A 22,479-nucleotide genomic window follows, 5' to 3' on the forward strand; every position below is an offset into this window, starting at 1 on the left:
GATACTATAATTTGACAACTATTAATCCTACAACAGGTAGTTTCTCTCAAACGGTAGATTGTACAAGTGTCAATTCCCTTGAAATGATACTTGTTGGACACTTGATGAACTGCAAACAACTCTTCACAATGAGAGATATCATGTAACATGAATGTTAAGCTTTAAATTAATATATTATCTGTAATCGGATGACTAACACACACCAACTGTTATGTGTCAGATAATGTCGAAACAAGATGTCAATGTCATTCAAATTAAATAAAACATTACTGATAATGGGCTCCCATTGAGTGGTCGGTGTTTTCTGAATTTTGTTTGAATCAGTAACAATGAAAAAATGGTGGAATTGGATTCTTGTATTAACATTAGTGGGCTTATTATTCATTGTTATTCCTCTTACTTATCCAAAGAGCAAAACTAAGGACGAACTTCGACCAATTTTCGACAGTTATATACAAAACTTCAACAAAACATACAAATATAATTTAACCGAATATGAAACAAGACTTGAACATTTTTGTGTAAGTACCTACAAATCCAATAAATCTTATAATAAATAGGGAAAAAAAATCATTACGACTTCAAACTTAGCTAAGAAATATCATTAGGGGTCAATAACATTAAATTATAACAAAGTTAAAGAAATCGACAACATTATCGTATTATCTTAAAAAAAAGTTTATCTTATAACGTATTACTAATTTTTTTTAGCATTCCCTTAAAGAAATAGAAACGTTAAATTCAGCATCCAAAGGTCCTGAACACCTGAGAGCTAAGTATGGCCTTACAAAGTTATCCGACTTGTCCAAAGCCGAGTTTCAAGAAATACATCTATCAGATGAAAAACCACACCATAACAGAAATACTAGGAGGAATAGGCACAGAGGGAGATCTGATAAAAATTATATGAATGATAGAGATGCATATACTGTGTCACATCAACATGATAATGAAATACACAATGGAAATAAGAATATTCTTATAAGAAAGCGACGGGCTGCTATTCCACTGCGTGTCGACTGGTGAGTTAACTAATTACTTTTTAATTAATGAATAATTTTTTTGTTTTTTAAATAAAATAAAATAAAATTTGTGGCCCTTTAATACCTAGGCCTCTAGGCTCTCAGATGTAGCCCTGTTTGCGTACCTTGTGGGACAATTTCTGATTTAACCAGTGGTAACTATGTTGTTAGGAGAACTGATCTAATTCCACAAGATACGGCTCAGCTATATAGCCCATGGGTAGAACATAATCATGTATATATGGGTGGTTATCTGAAATTTGGTTAACTTATGACATAATTTTGAAAGTGGTGTTTTTAGTAAAAAATCAGAACAGTTTATATTCTATGCTGTGGGTATAACATTTACTTTGCTGCATCTAAAACTGCCAGTCACTTTACTTAATATTTTTGGAGACATTTATGATTTTTTAAAATCAGTGTTCTAGGGACTGACGAGACATGATAGGGACTGACACCAAAGGCAGTTATTATATCAAATCACATTTTTATTGTAAAATCAACTGTAACAACAAATTGTCTCTTAAATTCACAAATTCAATGAACTATATCACAGGATTTATCTTATTAATTATGCACACAAAAATAATGTATCAATATTTCTTAACAATCAAATTGTACTTTGAGTTTATTAATTACAAACTAATACTCTTTAAAAAATTAACAATTGCTTTAAATAATCAGCCTTATATAGTTCTAAGTAACTAAATTATAATTTGAACACAATATTCAGACTTAGTACCTAGTACCTCATATTTATTTTCATCACTATTTGTTTTACTTCTCGTAAACATTTACTGGTTTTTTAAATTTGTAAAATATTGTATTTCTCTTGACGATTAGATTAGGAACTGGCAGTTTTTCTAAAACATCTTCGTAAGGCACGTCGGCAATATCATTATCATTTATTTTAAATACTGTACCATCTTCACTGCAAACTTTAAAAAAATTAACTGTCAGCTCTCCTACTTCATCATCATATTTTGAACAAATTGCGGCATATTGGTATCCTTTTCTTCTCATTATTAACCTAACTAGAACAAAATCTCCACTGCCATAGCTCATTTTAGACCTTTCTTGACCAATGTGGCTCATACTTGCTAACGGCATCTTCAGAAAATGTCTGAAACTTGAAGCCGCTGTTTATTGGTTTGGTAAGTTATAGTCCCCAAGTTATAATGATCACAACCGACATTATTACAGAAGCAACTTAGTGACTTCAAGACAAGTTTATTAGGGTTATGAATATGACCCGAGACTTGATGCACTAAGAGAGTTCCTTTAAACGGTTTCTGCTCTTTCTCATGTTTCTTAATCATTTTGTTAACTTTTTCTATGTCAACATCTTTGATAACAGAGATCTGAATATTTGGACACCTTTCTCAAAGTACAGCTACAAAGTCGAACAAGTTTGCTATGTCACCTCTCTGAGCTATGAGTTGATCCGATTCCATCTGGTGCCCCTTTCCCATGTCCCACCTCATGGAAATTCCACATGTATTTCATTGCTAGTGGATAGAAATCCTGGATTCTGCAGCCCAAAATATAAAACATTGTTTTATTTCGATATTGGGTTACAGGACCGTCACTCAAAAAATGCAGGTTTTCTACAGAGGATGGCAATTCTATGAGGACAGGCTGTAAATGTGCCCAAATGACTCCAGGGTTGTGAGATAAATTTAACGACACAGTACAATGAGATGTTATTTTATCTTTTGTGTAAAACACAACTGTATGCAAAGAAATTTGAGTCCTGGAGCCGCCAAAATGATACGACTGTATTTCTTGGTTGCATTTAGGTGTAGTTTTCCGAGAAGTCCATGTGAATTACTGCATCCTTTTCTGTAAGTGATTCTTTCAAAGATTTAATCATTTTATATTGATGGACGATGTTCTTGTTCATGTTGGAATAATTTTGGAAGATCACTCTCTTCTAATTGCATAACTAAATCACAAGGTTTTAAGTTGTACATCTCTTTCTTGTACTTTGTGACGTATCGATCCTGTTTAGTTTTAATGTCCTTAATCAACTCCTTGCTATGCTTCCATTGTTTGACTGCAATGTCCATACTATTATCAAACTCCTTGTATGGTAAAATCTTTATCGAGCAGTCGTGGCAAGTTCTCGCTAAGCATTTTACCGAATAACGATCACAGCAAATTGATTCCAGTGCAGTTTAATATGTTGCAAAGTCAAGAACATTTGCATGTTTTAAGGCACTTAATTTTAAATCGATATTGTCATGAGTAACACAAACACAGGTGTTACGGTCTCTAAGCCTAGGCACAACAACCCAAAATGGACGCATTTTGCAGAACGAATTATACCGAACGAATTTTCATCAAACTCGTATTGAGAAACTTTTGATGCAAGTTTTTCAAGGAATCCAGCAAATATCTTTTTTGTTTTTTAATTTTTTTGCGAGTGATGTATTCTTTCTTTCCTGCTGCACAACGACTATTATTGTCATCTTCATAAAACTTGTGTATGATTTCTTCAACTCTCATTCTCTTTCGCTTAGCTTCATATTTTGAAATATTAAATCCCATCTTTTTATATGTAATGGCTTTGTTTCCAAGTCTCCATATCTTATACTTATGCGTGAGTGGACTGGACAAAATCGTTTTTAAGCAGGTTTTTTCTTTATGTGTCTCAATCTTTTTATCTAATATTTGTCTCTGAAGAATATCGCCAAATAACGCTTTTTTTATCAATTCTTCTTTTTGATTAGGGTCGTTGGCCATTTCTTCAATTTTACTTTTTGGTGTCAGTGCGTGCTTCTTTTTAATCATTCTATGCCTTAGTCTTCTGTTTTTTTATTTTTGTTGTTTGCTGGCAAGTTTTTTCTTTAAATTTTCAATTAGTAAGTCCTTCCTCTTCAGTATACTATTTCTTTTTTTTCTTTGAACTATACTCCTCCTTCTAGCTTCAGCTTCTCTTTTAGTATTTAATAAAGGAATCTTAGGAATGATTTCATCTTCCGATGGTGGTGGCGTATTTTGGTCCACGTATTTGTCTATATTTTCACCAATCTTTTGTTTTTCTCTGTAATCAGATGAATAGGCTACCCAGTTTTTCATTGCCTTTCTGTGCTTACGCGGAGTCATGTCTTTTACACATTTCCGTAGTCCTTTTTCTTTAGGTATTTTAGTCTTTCCTTTTCTTTGTACTCTGCCAGCGAAACAGGGTCATTTTTTATTTTTTCCAATCGCCTTTTTGCCTGTTCATACTTTTTTTCTGCAATTTCCTCTTTAGACAAAGTTTTTTTCTTTCTTGGCGACATATTCTAAAAGAAATAAATTGCTATTATGTTTAAAACCATGCATCACACAGTATGATCATCAGTCCCTAGATGTGACGTCAGAGCCTAGTCGAAACAGCGACTAGGGCTTAGGGTCTAGGGACTGACGAAACGAAACAAAATCAAATGAAACCTATTATTTAAAATCGACATCAAAACCAATTCTCAGTAAAAATAACAAGGCTGACCGAATTCATATTTACAATAAGTAATTAGATCAATTAGTAATAAAGTATCTTCAAAACGACTTACCTAGGGCCTGAGAGTTTGACTGGCACAGCACGTGTTTCCGCAGCGAAGTCGGCGACCGCACTAATAACAAAATGGCTGCCGCAGCTTGAGTCGTGTTTGCAACCAACTTCACACCGATGCTATCGTATTGAGTGAGTTATGAAAAAGCCATATACTTGGATGGCACATATTTTTGAATTTTGTAAATGAGTAGGGCCTGATATTTTTTATCGCTTACACTTTTTGACTTAAAATAATGTGATGAAACATATTGTTTTTATGTATTAAATCGTAATGATAATGTTATTAATGTTTAAGTAACGAATTTAAATAGAGTTTGATCAAATTATTGTTATAGAATTATAATTGCAGTGAAATTAATACTAAATTCGTGAGATCTTACATGGCTAGGGCCTGATATTTGGAATAAGAAATGTCAATTTTTGGAAATAAAGAATATTATCATATATATCAAAATGAATGACCGAACTAAATGGACTTTATAACATCGCTTAGTAGTTTCAAATATTGGACAATATTTTTATAATATTGTGAAAATTGCCAACATAACCAAATTTCAGATAACCACCCATATATAGTATAATATATATATATATATATAAGTATTACATTTTGAATAGATTAGGTTAATTACTAAACTTTTTGTAATATGTTACATATTACAAAAAGTTAGGTCACATCATTAAATTAATTGACTTTGCTAAACAATTAGAGTTTTAAACCTATTAGTTATTCAAGATAATTATTAAATAGAATTGCAGTCATCATTAATATTAAAAATAATGTAATTGAGCTAGAAAATATCAATATTTAATATAAAAAGGAAACTCAAAATACCACAGACCTAAGAATCTGTGGAGTCTGTTATTGTGAACAATGGAGAGTAAATTGTCTTACAATATGTATGTTGACAGTGACACTTCTAATAAAATAGTTATATCTGTCATAATTATACTTGTGGTGTAACATGATGATCAGTACGATAAAGATGGGTGTATTGAGTCTTATGTTTTGCTAAATAGTGTCCAATAATTTATTTTAAAATCGCCCCATATTGAGGAAGAAAATTGGAGAATATTGACTACCCCATTTTAAAAGGAACTTTTTTTTTAAATTTAAATATAACTTCATTTAAACATCTCACTCCTGGCTTAAGACCTTTTTCGTAAGGTTATTGGAAGGTTCTATCATGCTTTTATTTTAAACGGCCTGATGCCTCTGCTAAAGAAATCGTGACGGGAATCGATGAACTCTGTAAAGGAGCTTTCCGCCGCCTCATCTTTGAAAATTTTCACTGTAAATAATTATTCAAATAACGAATAATTTAGAGCAGTCTGCTGATTGTGTTGGGTGACGGTGCCTTTTTTTATGATATCTGTAGGCGGACGAGCTGCTCACCACCTAATGGTAGGTAGTCACAACCGCGTTTGGCGGTGGAATGTCTGATAAGTGGGTGGTACCTACTCAGACGGGCTTGCACAAAGTCCTACCACCAAGTGAACATCCTGGCCTAGCCTCAATAAACTGTAAAGAACAATGCCGGCATCGGACCTCCATAAACTTACACGCGGTTTCTTTTAGACTCCCAGTGTTTTCTTATTCACAATGTCATTATTGCAAACTTTTTGTAACGTCTTTATCGATAGTTTTTGTAATTAAAGTAATATAAAAGACGCGAGAAATATACAAAAAAATAAATTAAGAAGCCATTAAATGTGAAAGAGCTATGTAAACAGACCGCGCAACATTGTAATTAGCTATTTTTTGAATCGGAGAGATATCTCTAAGTTCAGATCTCGACGAGGAAAACAAAAAGTTTTTTACGAACAAACACACAAACCAATCTTTATTATTTAAGTTCTATAAATATAAAAATCATGCAGTTCTAATGAAATAATGTCACCTGAATATATAATATAACTTTTTACAACCATTGACTTTATAACGTTATTTATGAACATAAGATAAACTTTGAATGTCACGTATGCAAAACAATAACATTATTGTAACATTATTGTGTATTTATATGATCATTTTATGTGTCTTGTGCCTGTTTTCGATGACGTTTGATCTAAAAACACTAGTGTCTGTTGGTATCTTAACATTTGGCACTTACTCTAAAGTTGCCCATTGTGTTTCATTTAAAAAAATATATGCTAGGTTATAAGTTATAAAGACATGTTATAATCGCTCATCTACATCAATAATTGTTATCAAATCTATATATATTTGTTCATTATATATAAGCAAAATACCACAGCCTAACTCATCACAAGATCTCGGCAATTATAGGTCCGATTGATTGATATTAGTGTAGATACTCGCTAAGAAAGATTTTTGGAATAGAATATTTTTTTATGAATATTACTGGTACGTAGCTGGACGGACAACAGATCTAACATAATGTTAGTTATGACAAAATGTATGTTCAGAAAGTTATCTTTTATTCCGAACAGATGTTGTTGCCATACAAGTTTTATAAAAATACACCTAAAGTCAAAGTCAAAGTTAAAATCTTTATTCAATATAGAAGTGTTTACAGTTGCTTATTGATAGTCAAAAATCTATCACCGGTTCGGAAATTAACACCTCTGACCTGAGAAGAACCGGCGAAAGAAACTCAGTGGGATATTTTTTTCTTTTTTTCATTTTGCATTTTGCACAATAATAATTATATTTTAGCTATTTGAAACAGCCTGGAGGCGATCATTTTATTCCCAAGGTGTGCAGTCAATTAAAAAGTCATTAGTGTTGTAATATCCTTTAGCACACAAATGCTCTTTAACGATTCTTTTGAATTTTATAATTGAATAATTTTGAACGTTTTCTGGGATCCTGTTGTAAAAACGTATACATTGCCCCAAAAAAGAGTTACTAACCCTGTGTAATCGGGTACTTGGAGTAACAAGTTTTTCTTGTTCCTAGTGTTAATAGAATGTACGTCACAATTGGGAAATCACTAGGAAAATCATTTATGTTTTTGCGTACATACATAACATTATCAAAAACAAATTGAGAAACGACAGTCATTATTTTAATTTCTTTAAATTTACCTCTTAACGAATCTTTTGGGCCCAGGTTATAAATTGCACGAATAGCCCTCTTCTGCAGTACAAAAATGGTATTAATGTCAGCTGCATTACCCCAGAGTAGGATGCCATACGACATTATACTGTGGAAATAACTGTACTGTAACTGAATAAGTACACAAGGCGAGTAGTAAAAGTCAAGTAGTGCGTATATTGACGGACAGGTCCACCGCTAGCCGTCTCAATCCCACGCGTGAAACTGATCTCAACAATTATTATAAGGTGACGTGTATTATAATATAAACAGACGGACGTACTATCTCGGACAAATCCTGATTTCCTTAGCATAGAAGCCTTATTTTACCAGATAATTAAAACCAAATTTACTAGAATAAAATTTATTTCGAGAATATTCGACAAAAATCTCCTAGCCATTAAATCGGTAACCGTCTTTTTTATTTCTAAATTTGCGCGGCAAAACATTTTTAAAGCCATACGAATTACGTTCTGAAATCGGATACAATAACAAAATATGAGTTAATTATATAATTATAATATTTGTAAATGTAACTGCTTAATAAGTATTTCTATCACAATCGTTTTACAAAATCTTTGGTCTAGAGGACCGAATTATTATACATACAAATATATATAATTTGTGTTGTGTTGCGTCCAGTAGCTTCTAGATTTTTCTGTATAAATAATTTTATTAATTTATTATTATAATTTCATTACATTAATAAGAGTGAATTCATATCAGCTAAAATTAAAATATATAGTTAATCGTTTTATAATTATTTTACATAAAAATCGAGTTGGAAATATATCAGCTATGTTATATCAAATAATCACATCTATTATTAATATAAACATAAATTCGACGGTGTTTTTGGAATTTGTATAACATTGTAATCCTATTAAAATAAACGACCGCTGTTGTCGTGTCGTATTGTCTTATTGCCGCCTAGCCACCGACACGCTTAAATATTTAATAAGGCACTATAAAATATATTTTTTTTATAAAAAAAATTAATTATAAAGTTGTCCTCTGTCCTATTCTACGACGAGGTCACCGAGTTTTATACATGATAATTCGTCCCGTTCTTCGGCCGAGTAACAATTAATATACAAATTATCAAATTATGTATTATGCGTTATACATAACCTTGATAAAAACCCTTATGTCTAATTGATTTTCTTTAATGTATAAAACAAGAAAAGTTTTTAGTATATTCTTTTTTTTTTTTTAATAAAGAGTAATAAAACACAACCGCTATTAGGTCGCCTGCTTCGCCTTGTGCTCCGGTAACTTTTTTCTCTCGTTTATTCAAATCTCTTGTACTATCTAAAAACTAATCTAATTTTACTAAATTATGTTAGTAAATTGCAACATATGAATAATTATCTTTTTTGTCCTTTACTGTTTTTATAAATGGAAGCGCTGTAGCGCTGTAGGATCTTCTTATGCTGGACCTAATCAAGTATCAATATCGATTTTAACTTTTATTTGTATGAAATGTTATTAGTATACACATCATTATAATGTTTACTAGCTTGCTCCAAAGCCATAAATGCTATGATATTCTAATATTGAATATTGCGATCAATGTAGGCACGATTCTATCAACAATAATATTTCATTTAACTATTTAGTTTTAATAATTCTTAGTTCGCGAGATATTTCACATGAGTGTTGAGTCTTAATATATATTTATAAATAGAAAAATACTGGTTCTGTTTGTATGGCGAGAATATACAAGACGCGGGCAACGTACTCGTGAGTCCAATGCAGTTTTATAAATAAAAATTCATACTTCGGATTTTTTGTAATATTTTGATTAGTGAATTATGATTATCTTATACAAATTTATGTAGCCCGATTAATATACAAATGTATTTACTTCATTGTGTATTCTTTTTTTAAATATTTGTTTTATTACATATCCGTTCTAGAATCGCACGGAAAATGAATGTTTTAAAATAAGTTTTTTATTTTTATAATTTAATAAATATAATACAGCAACTATTGAGTCTAGTGATCGATAGGTATATCTTGTGTTAAATAACAATGTAGCAATGTAGGTATTATAATATAAATTTTCAAGTAACTAAACAAAACAAAAATATATAAATTCGAAAATGGTACGAAGAAAAATAGGAAAAGTAGGGATACAAATATTAATATAAAATATAATAATATTAGCCGTTTACCCGACAGGATATTCCATCACAAAATACTAACGTTGATCTTTTACTTATAAACAGATGTATTAACAAAAACTTTCATCACCAATTACGTCATAAACAGATTCCTAAATATTTTTTTTCCATATTTCTAACCTTTTAAAATGATGAACTTCCAAACGTTTGTATGGAAGTTTGGTCTTTAGTTTCACCCTCTCAGGTGATGAATGAAATTTATCCATTTGTCTAAGTAATGTATAAAATATCCAGTTAGACATTGGAATTGGCAAGATTGCTTCATGCAAGTCGGCTTACAAGCACTTTTGAATTAAGCAATCGCACTTTTGGAAAGTAGATTATAGCAAGGAGAACCGGCCCGAAATTCACTACTTACTCTTAAACCAAAAAAATAACATAAGACACAACTGAATTTATACATACTGCCTAAAAATCAAACACTCCACACCTTTTTATAATTTAAAAATATAACATTTCAGTATTTTTGATTCTCTGTTTGTTAACCGATTTTTTTGTTGTTGTGAGCTTTAATGTTATCGATAAAAATGGAAATAAAAGTAAAAAAGAAACGTTCGAAATTTAAAAATTCATTTGATATGTGTTCCTCAAATATTCAATAATGATTATGGTCATATCGAACAATGATCGAACGCTAATCTTATATAGTCTTTTTTTTTATAATACTACGTAATGTAATACGTAATGTTTTTTTTTTTATTTATATAAAAGCAAAAAAAAAAACAATTTATATTTAGGGAGTGTAGACCACTGGTCATAAAGGTATTTAGTAAATCCTCTTCATCAGTATATAAGACATCTTCGCATCGGCGTATACGTGATCACATATAAAATATATACACTGTTATCTGAACAAGGATTATATTTTTAGAAATATTCGATGTGTCGAAACAGGTTTTGTTTTGAAATATGTATGTCTGCTTTGTATCCTTTTTCGAATAGCCAAATTTGAATTTGATTTTTTATAATTATGACTGGCTATCCGATCAGGCTTTGCATGACTAGAATAACAGCCTACAGAAGTATATTATACACATTATACAATTATACACATATATATATATTTTTTTTTACTTCAACTTCAAGAATTGTATTATTATAATTATCAAATATTATATATTTTATAAACTATAGCGATGCAACTTTCTAATTTATAAATAAATATGATTATTTTTGCTTATTTAATGTGTTATGTTTTAATGAGTCTATATCTACTTATTTATTTAGATTCGTAAAGCTGCATATTAAGTACGTCGTAACTTATAAATAACTTTACTGATTGAGGTCACGTTCGGATATTTTATTTTGTTCTGTTGAGTTGTTTTAAATTTTTTTATTTTTTATTTTGTGGTTTTGGGCTAAGTTGCGATGTGGTACTAGTAACTTTATAACTTATAAATATTTTTTGATGTTTGATTTTTTTTATCGTAATGTTGTATGTTTTGGTTATCCATAAACAGAAAACAACTAATATATAATTAAATCTTATAAATAAACGTCGTATGGTTACACTGCTTCCTCTTTCGAATGTTAAATTGCATATGATAGAAAGAGATGAAAATATAAATCTGTATTTTTGTAACATACCCATGAATTTTATGGGTATGTTACAAAAAATGGATCCTGCCTGTTTAAGATTGTTATTAACAATCGAATTAAGATTACATCGTTTTACCATTTACAATGAAAATCGGTACATGTTTTTTTATCATTACCCGGCCATTTTTTCCTCAGTAATCTTAATTGCTGAGTTATAGATTTTGGCTTGAAAGTTATGGGTCAATCTTCAGTCGCTCGACTATGTCTCTTCAGGTATGTGTTTGTTGTCTATCCTACGTCACGAAGCTCTTTTTACGGTTTATTCAGTATTCACTTGTGTGCAACGCTTGCCCTTCATCGAATCTACTTCTATAACGTTCGAATGATCGCTATGAAGATTTGTATGTTATACAATTTTACTTGGTAGGGTTTTGTGCAAGCCTGTCTAGGCTCCGCCTACTTATCATATATTGTACTGCCAATAAGAAGAGTATCGATGTGATCAGATCTAGAGGTAACTCTAGGCACAAGGCATGACATCTCAGTTCCTAAGGTTGGTGGCGCATTGGTGATGTAAGGAGTGGTTACCTTTACGTTGTCAATGACTGAGCAGTGGTGACCATCAGGTGGAATATCTACCCGTCCGCCTACCACCACCATGAAATATACAAATACAGGACAAAGTTTGTCGGGTTTTGCTAGTTGAATATAAAATGAATTTGTCACCAATAACTGTGATCCAAGATTTGCTCAAATACTTTTAGATATAGATATATAGAAAGGCCAACGTGTCTGATACTCAGCCACGTTGGCCTTTCTATATGGCCACGTTTATATAAAACACTGTACTCGTTTTTGTTAGCATAGTATTTTTCCTACGGAATGCCTGAATATATGTATTTCGAATGTGTAATTAATTATATTCTTTATGACAAAACAATTACGATTTTTGATTGATTTTCGGATCTGCATAACGTGTTTTTGAACTTTTGAAAAATATATGAAATAGGATAAGTACAGACAGTCTTGTCTTCCACATTGTAGGATTATTTGACGTGAAGCTGAGTTTTATTAAAGTACGGTTACTGTATAGAGTGTCACTTAAAAAAGGTTACGGTCTTTTTATACGAACAAATTGATAATTATTTAAAAAAACATATAATTTTTTTTTAAAATCTATACTGCCAATGTCTGTTTTCGAGGTATTACAGTCTGGGTGGGTATCATCATATATTTCTCGAAACAGGTGTTGATGCCTTGGTGATATGAGGAATTATTTCTATTTCTTAAATGCATGCACTTCACATAGACTTTGGTACCAATGATTGAATGATGAATGAATGATGCGCCATGGCAATGTGCCAGTATTTTCCAGTCCGCCTACATATATAACATAAAAAATCATTTTGTTCTTTTGTTGGTTGGGTTAAATGAACAAATCTGATGATCTATTGGTATGATTTGGAAACTTACTTTTGCGTTAGATGGCGTGTCAATAAAAGGTTCGACCAATGTTTAAGTATATGTAATTATATATATATGTCCTTACTAATTATCCTTAATTTGTTATATTTAGAATAAAAATGATATTAGAGTTTAAAGAGAGGAAGATGCGTCATTGTTGCAAGATTATAGCGAATTAGTTGCAACGTAAGTTTTAGTACGTCATTACATATGGACTTACGATGACGTATACGCGATGTATCGTATCGCTATTATATATGAATTAAATAAATATGTTCACATATTATGGAAAATATGATTTTGATAAATCATTGTTATTTCTGTATGCATTGCGAACAAACAAATAATATGAATAAGCATCTTACTTACCTTTATATTCGATAGTTGAGTTTTATGGTACATGCATGACATTACAAAAGAAAAAAGAATTATTAAATAATAAACATTAATAAGTTAGTTATTAATAATCTTTCGTTTGTCCCGTCATGATTTATCAACGCACGAAAAGCTGAAACTACTTATTCTAGAAAGTTGAAATTTGAAGCATAGGTTTATTTTAAATGATTTTATAACGTAAGTATTCGCTAAGCTAATTTCAACATAATGGGAGAAATAGGATGAAACTATATATGAATTTTAGATTTTACCCGTACGAAGTTGGGACGGAGTTTTTAAACGTAGTAATAGTAATAAACTAACAGTACAATGATTAAATTGTTTGATTTTAGATTATCTTTTCATACGATTACATTATTTGACCAATTCTTGAATTACCCGGCGATTAAAATATGGAATGATTCTCCTTTTGATTAAAAAAAAACTATGTCTATTTCTGTATTCAAACGAGCTGTCAAACTGTTTTTAGAACGGCATCATTAATGCCAAACGACTTTCGTATTTTTTAAATAAACCCATTTCATGATAATACATTGATCGTGTGTCGTATATATTTATGTAATATTAATTTGTGAATTTTGACATATTTATTTTCTACAAGTGGATCTCATGCGAAACTTTTTTGGGAATTTCGAAACCTATGACAGGTTTTGTTTTGATTTTATTTCATGGTAAACTGCAAGTCACTCATTTAAATTTGGCGCTAAAACTATGAAACCTTTTTTAAATGAAATTTTGAAAATGTCAAATAGTACACATTAAGTTAGAATTTGAGTTTTTCGATGACAATTTACTTTAATTTTGTTTACGTTATTCATTTTGAGACCATAACCGATTTTTTATGTGCAGCTATCGTCCCATAATCACTGGGACAAAAATCGGCTTACGCTATTAATATATAAGATGTTATATGTAAGGTATTGTTATTTAGTTATTGGTACACATACAAATACACCACTGACCTGTATGTCAATGTACTGAACCAAAGGTTGCTTGAAAGAAATTGCTATAAAGCGATAAAGCATAAGCTACCAATTTTTTTTTTGGTTGTGTAATCGGCGTGCAATAAACAATTATGTAACTGGTTTTTGTTTATTTTTTTGTTTATGTTGCCAAAAATAAAATTAAAAAAGTGCTATTGTTGAGATCGTTTACTAAAAGATCTTAGTTTTTAAATAGCCATAAATATGTTTTCTATGGTTGATTATACATGCTTTTTGTTTTATTTTTCGTTGGATTTATTATATTTTGTTATTGTTAACAAAAGCATAATATTTACAAATATATTTGAAAGGATCAATATTTATTTTGCAGGAGAGAAAAGGGCGTAATAGGTCCAGTTAGGGACCAAGGGCTATGCGGCGCTTGCTGGGCGTTCAGTACCGTTGGTACCATGGAGGCTATGGCTGCAATAAATACGGGAAAGCTGAGCTCTCTCAGTGTACAGGTGAGATGTTTAAAAAAAAAAATTCGAATTGAAGTAAACGCTCACGCTCAATTATGGACATTTACACATACGCACACTACACGTCGAAAAAAATATATATACACAGACAATAATATAATAAACAATACACAATATGGATTTCAGTCTCAAAAAAGTACGTCACAACTCTTGTCTAAATTCACCAATAGTATCAATAAATATTTAAATGACAAAAAACATGTGCTAATTGTCTTTATCGATTATAGTGGGGCGTTTGATACATTACGACATGATAAACTTATTGAGAAATTAGATAACTGTGGGATAAGAGGACCCTTAAAAAAATTATGCGAAAATTACTTAAAAAATCGATCGTATCAAGTTAAAATTGGTAACGAATACAGTGACAAAATTCAAGTTTCAGAAGGCACGACGCAAGGCTCAGTACTGAGACCGCTACACTACATTTCGTATGTTAATGACGTAAACAACTTGTTTAAAAACTGTGATATTTACCGGTATGCTGATGACGCATGTCTTATAGCAGCGGACACTGACGTAAATACAGTACTCACAGAGTTACAAACAGATTTTACTTTACTAACAAAATGGTCTCATGACGCAGGCCTTGTAATAAACGTTAGTAAAACTAAACTTATGTATATCAGCTCCAGCCAAAACAGAAGCTCTGTATTTCCAAAACGAATTGCTCATAGCCATACATGTTTGCATCTAAACAAACTAAAGACGTGTAGATGTAATTCGGTCGAATTAGTTAATAAATATAAATATCTTGGACTTATAATTGATGATCGCTTTAAGTGGACAGAACACATAAACAACGTATGTGATAAACTACGTACAATGTTGGCAAAATTTTCTATTATAAAAAATAATATCCCAATCAAAATAAGATTATTATTATTATATAAGTCACTTGCGGAGTCGATTATAGCATATGGTCTCAGTAGCTACGGAGGAACGTGTAAATCACACTTAGACGCAATTTACCATCTTCAAGTGCGACTATTAAAAACCCTTGTACCGTACAAAATTAAAAGTAAGTGCAAAAGTAATTATCATCAACTATTCTCTTATTGTGGAATCATGCCAATACATGATAAACTTAAACATACATTGCTTATACAAAACTACTTTAAACAAGACTTACAAACATTGACCGATATCCCAATAAGAACACGAAATGTAACATACTCGAAACTTATTGTCCCCCGGTGTAATAATACCTACGGTAGGCAGACCTTAGAATACCTTATACCAACATTATTGGACAGTCTGCCATATAATTTAAAACTGGAAATAAATGTAAAAAAACATTAAGAAACGATGTTGTTCTAATCCGGTTAATGAACAGTCACAGCTACAATTCACTGCGCTGTTTTATGAAAAAAAAAAAAACAACTAATTGTTACATTATTTATTTGCTATGTACCTGCTTTTTGTTTCTTTTATATTTTATTTTGTTATTATTGTATAGTTTTTTTGTTACATCGTTTTTAATACATTACAATATAAATAAAATGTATATTCACTTAAAATAAAATACATGTTATTATTTGATTCGACGAAAATAAAGACGATATGGTTAGAAAGTTACTTGTGAGATGTCGTACAACAGAGAAGTATGGAAGAAGAAGACATGCTGCGCCGACCCCAAGTAAAATTGGGATAAGGGCAGGAAGATGATGATGATGACGAAAATGTATTGATTCCATTAATTATTAATTATTTTATTTCAAAAACGTTTCGTTGTGAAGTTTACTTGAATAAAATTGATTTGATTTGATTTGATTTATGTAATAGGTCTTGATGCCTGAAATTAATAATATAAAGTGCTCGGTAATTAATATTTATACTTTTCTAAAATTTGATAAAATAATAACTATACATGCTTAAAATGAATGTTAAATAAAAAGTACAAGTTTCATTGCATGTGGCAACACTTGTCAATTAACGAATATTTTTGAAATTGGTAAAAATATGTCAATGTTAAAACAAAATTGGAAACAAAACTTTAATTAATATGCAGCTTAGTGTAGTGATGTTTACTTTATTTTATTTTAATTAAAGTCTTCATTAAAATTCAATAGAAATACGAATAATGACTATGTAACCTAGCTAGTTCATTAACTAGAATCCAGTTTATATTGTATTTTATTTTGCCTCTTAATAAAAGTAAAGAAATACGAATCAATACTCCGTTCGCCATCGAAAACAAAATTTGGACCTGTTCAAGGCTTCTGACGTATGTATTTTTAGAACAGGTTTAGTTGTTGCAAATATGGGCTTCCAAAATTCTTGTTTTCAATTTACTGGTTGGTTACTGGCTAAATTTCAATGCACCGGTTCTTACATTTTTTTTAAACTTTATTTTAATATTATGACTGTATTGAATTACAAAGTTAATTGTAATTCACATATATAATTAAGTAGGTATTTAAATAAAATAAAACAATAGCGTTTACTGCGCGTGTCGATTTTTCCTTAAAATAAAAAACCTGTATAAAACCGTGTTCATAAGTATTCAGATAATGTTTCCGGTAAAATTGTAAATCGTATTAAATTTTAAAAATCGAAGTCATTTGACGTTTTGTATGAAATGTTTAAAACGTTGCTTAAGAGCTCTAACTTTGATAATTTTTATGTCTAGATAGACTGACAAAGCTAGAAAGCGTCAAATAAAAAAAAGTGGCTATCATTTAGCAGCTAAGTACACGCACACTAGTAAAGTAGTATGACGTTGGGCCAGTATCAAGCAAGGCTGCCACGCACGCTAAGTTAATAAAGTTGGCTAGTTTGTTTTAGTTATTTTGTAGTGTAACACTATATATAGATTTAGAATAAATAAGTAATCTAAGTTTTAAAACATACTGACTGAAGTATGATAAGTAAGAATGATTTTATTAAATGTAATACTGAATTGTAGATCTTGAAATTGTCTACTGAAATGTCTGTGACGGTACTAACTATCTTCTGTAAATAAGTCATCGTAATTTAATGTAAAAATTTAAACGATAGGTCAATGATCAGTAATCTTACTGTTTATTTCCCATCGTACTAATAAATATTAAAATAATATATAGTAATGTTAGCCCGATTCTTACAGAATATTGAAGTTATAATTACTACAAGTATTTAAAACGGCATATTTTCCATGTTTTTTATTTTTAATCGGTGGAGCTCGATATTTCGAAATTATCTACGAATGTCTAGATCACGAGACTGCATCCCGTTTTAAATACTTGTAGTAATAAAAGTAATCATGTTAATTCAAAATCTTATGAAGTTATAATATTTATGAAAGTTAAAGACTACAATTGAAGATTATAAATATTTGCAAAGGCTATCGCGCGTATAGCAAACGAGATCACGGATTATTATGTAATTAAATTTAACTCTAAAAATATAATTAGATGTGTGTTTTTGTTTATATAATTTACATGGAAATGGAAACAATAAAAATAAGCATAGTCAATGCTTTACTTACCACATACTACCTTTAACATAACGGTAAAGCGGAAAGCATAAACTGTAAAGTAGTTGGCCCTACGCCTGAACTCTGCGGTCGTGTCGGATTTGCGTCCCATTGGATTACGAGCGTGTTGGAATTGAGATTGTACTTGTTTTTGTCTATATGTCTTGCTCGATTGACTATATGTTCCAATCGAAGTAGGAATTCGATAAACAAACTTTAGATTGACGTATTTTATGCGATTTGTTAATAACTCAGCTATGTTATGCACCACCAAGACTTTATGATTGATATATCTTTGTTTGTAATGCAATACTATTACAGTTAACTACTTATATACACTTTATTTTTACTTCCAAAATTCCGATAACAGTTTCGTCGAAGTTCAAAACGATTTTTTTTGCAAATCCATAGTGAATCTCATAGTTTAATTAAGCTCTCGACCAATTATGTCTGCGGCAATTTGCTGTCGAATGTTGTTTATTTGACTTTTCTTCTCTTATGGTTGGAGAGTATAGGTTACCAAAAGAAGGCTCGCTGGGCCCAAAATCGGTCAGGGGTCGAGGGGCCACTCGTCCATTAAATATTGACAGGCCAACATAGACCACACAATTGTAGAACCAGTGTATAATAATGTAACTAAATGAATCGTATTAATATGTAAACATATTATATATGTATCTATGTCATACACATTTATTTATGACGACCTCCGTGGTCGAGTAGTGTGTACACCGGTTTTCATGGGTACGCCACTCCGAGGTCTCGGGTTCGATTCCCGGCCGAGTCGATGTAGAAAAAGTTCATTAGTTTTCTATGTTGTCTTGGGTCTGGGTGTATGTGGTACCGTCGTTACTTCTGATTTTCCATAACACAAGTGCTTTAGCTACTTAAATTGGGGTCAGAGTAATGTATGTGATGTTGTCCAATATTTATATTTATTTATTTATATATATTTATATTGTCACTTATTGTCAGAGTATGATGTTTATGTAAGATTATGATTGTTTGCAGGAAGTGATCGATTGCGCCGGTCTCGGCAACAGCGGCTGTTTGGGCGGCGACATCTGCCTCTTGCTTGACTGGCTGATGTTAACTGATACCGCAATCCAACCAGACAATGAATATCCTTTGAAGTTGACCAATGGCGTCTGTCACAAGAAAGCCAACGCGACCGGCGTTCGTGTCAAGTCATTCACTTGTGACGAGTGAGTACATTATATTATAATTTAACGGATCGTAGCGATCAATAGCGACCCGATCCAGCTTCACACGCGTACAATAAGGGCATATATACCTCCTACTTCGAGATTGTAGAATAAATAAAAAAGAAAAATCTTGTTTTATTTTGTGCTAGGAAACTTGGAATACTCGGCTTTTGTCATAATACTTGAATTACTCTGTTCATTTATGAGAACCGTATTAAAATCCGTTGCCTATTTTAAAAGACCTAAGTGCACAGACGGTGGTAAGCGACTGTTGGGTACTATGTAGGAGTTATACATACGACAATTAAGAGTACTTAAAGGCCCTTTGCATCTATTAAAAAGTTAAATTTTTAATTGTTGAAAAAATTATATGCGTCTTTTAAAATTCAGTCAACGCTGATTGTTTAAAAACAAATGTAGATAATAAAATAAATACCACTACATACTTTTAGTTTAAGTATGTTTCTTGTTTGGTTATCTATGTTACACGATTGGTCCAAATTAGTAACTGTCTTGCGGCACAAATTTTAAACTCTTACAATAGGATCAAGAGATTCATCAATGTTCTCAGTTACTTTTGAAAAATTATAGTCTAGGATGTTTTTGTTTGAGCTTATTTTTATATAGTGATTAATTATTGGTTATTTTTTTTACTTGTGTGTAAGAATATCGCACTCGAACTGCTAATATTTATTCTCGATCGTTCTTCTAGGTATAAACTACTCTCCGAACTGATGATCGCTTTCCATTTAATTCAACACTGTATGACGTTTTAAAAGTGATTTTATGAGCCTATTTGAATAAAGAATGTTTTGGTTTTATTTTTTTGATTATATAACTAACAGTTTACTTGCAATACTTGTTGGCTTCCAGGCAGGATATATTTATTTTAAACATATATCATTGTATTTAACTAACAATTTTTTATTTCAAATATTGAAAAAGAGTAACTACTGGGTTTCTTGCCGGTATTTCTTCAGTAGAATATACATTTCGAACCGGTTTTAGCTTCACATAATATAGTTTTGTTAAATAACAATCAAATCAAAAGTGCTTGTAAAAGCCTACTTAAATAAGGTATATTTTGATTTTCAATATACTCGTATACAAGAATTATTATAAAATAATGAACGCTGGTCACGGTCAGTGTCTTCCGCCGATTATTCCAAGATCTGATTGATTCGCTCAGACTCATTCATGAATGAAATGAATGAATGAGTGAACGAAAATGAATGTTGTTATTCTTTACAGCTTGATCGGGCAAGAGGAGACGATTCTGCAACTAATAGCGACCCATGGCCCGGTGGCTGTCGCCGTTAACGCCCTCACCTGGCAGAATTATCTCGGCGGAGTTATTCAATTCCACTGCAGGTAGATAACACTATTATCAAAGTCTTTTTATTTTTACAATTTTTTGTTAGGAGTTACTAAATAGTGTTTTACTATTTACATACAAAAAAAGTTTGTACAACTTCTTCTATTCATATAAATAAAAATGAATATTAGTATGTTTGTCCTCTAAGCGTTAACAATAACTTAAAACATCAACCGATTTTGATGAAACTTTTGCGAGTTCAGCGTACGCCCACGACGGTTTCTAGTCATAAAAACCCTAGACAGGTTAAATACCTGTCTCGTTTTTAATATATATTGAAATAATTTCTGTTATTTGCATTTTCAGTGGCAGCCCCTTGGATCTCAATCATGCCGTGGAGTTGGTGGGCTACGATATAAGTGCCGATGTTCCATATTACATCGCGAAAAATTCTTGGGGTAAAATGTTCGGTACCGATGGTTACATCCTATTGGCAATTGGTGATAATATCTGCGGGCTCGCCAATGAAGTTGCCAGTGTCGATATTAAACCGTAACTTCTGATTGGTGTTCGTAATTGTGCTGCCATTAAAAACGTGTCTTTATATTTGATAATCAAATGATATTTTTATACTTAAAAGATATGTGGGACCAATTTACCTCGAAAGTGGTTTTTTTTTATGTCTTAGTATGTAATGAAAACATTCGAATAATTTTGAAGTTCTGTAGTCAGATTTAAGTCGGATCATATCACAGTGCATGTTCGATCTATTGGATATAATACATAAAATAATTAAGCTTAATAAGATCTGTTCACAAAAATTTTTTTTGGGAAGATTTGATCATTATTGAAAGACCCAAAATACGATTTACGATAATACTATCTGTAATTTACTGACGCTCTAATTAATATATCTTGTGGGTTTTTCATCAACAATTCTCAGATTAAGACAATTCTTTGTCCAAAGACAAAAGTTGTCACAGGCTCAAAAGTCATCTAATATATTTTCCGTCCTTTGATATACAATATGTTGTTATTAATATTTTAATATACTATCGATTCTTAATGATAAGTTTTCTAGGATATAACGTAAACAAAAAGACTCATTAATAACGTTGTTATAATTAGAAATATATTAATTAAGTAAACAGCTCATGTTAGTTTAAGCTACATCACTTTCGAACAAATCTTGCCATTATATAGTTTTATTTTTGTTAAACGTTTATTTTACGTATAATTACAACAACCTTTTTATACTCATATATACAACTAAATAATATAATTAGAATTTATAAAGACAGTTGGGTGGATTGTACAAGTTGAATGTCAAGGTATAAAAGTAATGCAAAAAGTTAACTTAAGCTGAGAATACACATACGAGTAAATTGGATTATAATCTGACACAATGAAATTGAAAAAAAAAAATGTATAAACGTGATAGTAACTAGGATGCCACTGTGTTGGCTAATGGCTATGTGTATTCCCGGCTTAATGTTGGGCAATTTATTTTAAGAATGTTTTGATTCTAATTGTATTATTTTGTTTACATTTCATTTTATTGGTATGTTTAATCTATGGTTTATATAATAGATTGATTTAAACACAAGTGTATTTAATTGTATTTCGTTATTACGTTTATTTTTTTTAATTATTTACGAACTTTTTTGTAATCAATAAAAGTGCTGGTATATGTGAACGTGCCTTGTTTAAGCTATTTCTTTATGAATAGTCAATGAAATTTTTTTTGTAAGAATATTACTTTTTTTACTCGAATAAATTTTTTAATTAAACATTTTTTTTTATATTTATTTCT

General features: G+C 30.9%; 1 protein-coding gene across 1 annotated transcript; it reads left to right on the plus strand.

The window, feature by feature from the left end:
* Nucleotides 1–245: 245 nt before the first annotated feature.
* LOC113396589 (cathepsin O-like) lies at nucleotides 246–22,456 on the plus strand. Its single transcript, XM_026634582.2, has 6 exons — nucleotides 246–521; nucleotides 712–1,022; nucleotides 14,539–14,671; nucleotides 19,158–19,351; nucleotides 20,603–20,722; nucleotides 21,033–22,456. Exons 1-6 carry the CDS (start codon nucleotides 330–332, stop codon nucleotides 21,220–21,222), a joined length of 1,140 nt encoding a protein of 379 aa, XP_026490367.2. The 5' UTR covers nucleotides 246–329; the 3' UTR covers nucleotides 21,223–22,456.
* The last annotated feature ends 23 nt before the right edge of the window (nucleotides 22,457–22,479 follow it).

Source organism: Vanessa tameamea, chromosome 22 (genome assembly GCF_037043105.1).
Source record: "Vanessa tameamea isolate UH-Manoa-2023 chromosome 22, ilVanTame1 primary haplotype, whole genome shotgun sequence".
Taxonomy (NCBI): domain Eukaryota; kingdom Metazoa; phylum Arthropoda; class Insecta; order Lepidoptera; family Nymphalidae; genus Vanessa; species Vanessa tameamea.

Bases quoted from the DNA above. Each gene is read 5' to 3' on its own strand.
- LOC113396589 (XM_026634582.2), top strand. From the start codon at position 330: ATGAAAAAATGGTGGAATTGGATTCTTGTATTAACATTAGTGGGCTTA. The intron at 522-711 runs GTAAGTACCTAC...AATTTTTTTTAG, and splicing joins CAAGACTTGAACATTTTTGT to CATTCCCTTAAAGAAATAGA. The intron at 14,672-19,157 runs GTGAGATGTTTA...GATTGTTTGCAG, and splicing joins TGAGCTCTCTCAGTGTACAG to GAAGTGATCGATTGCGCCGG.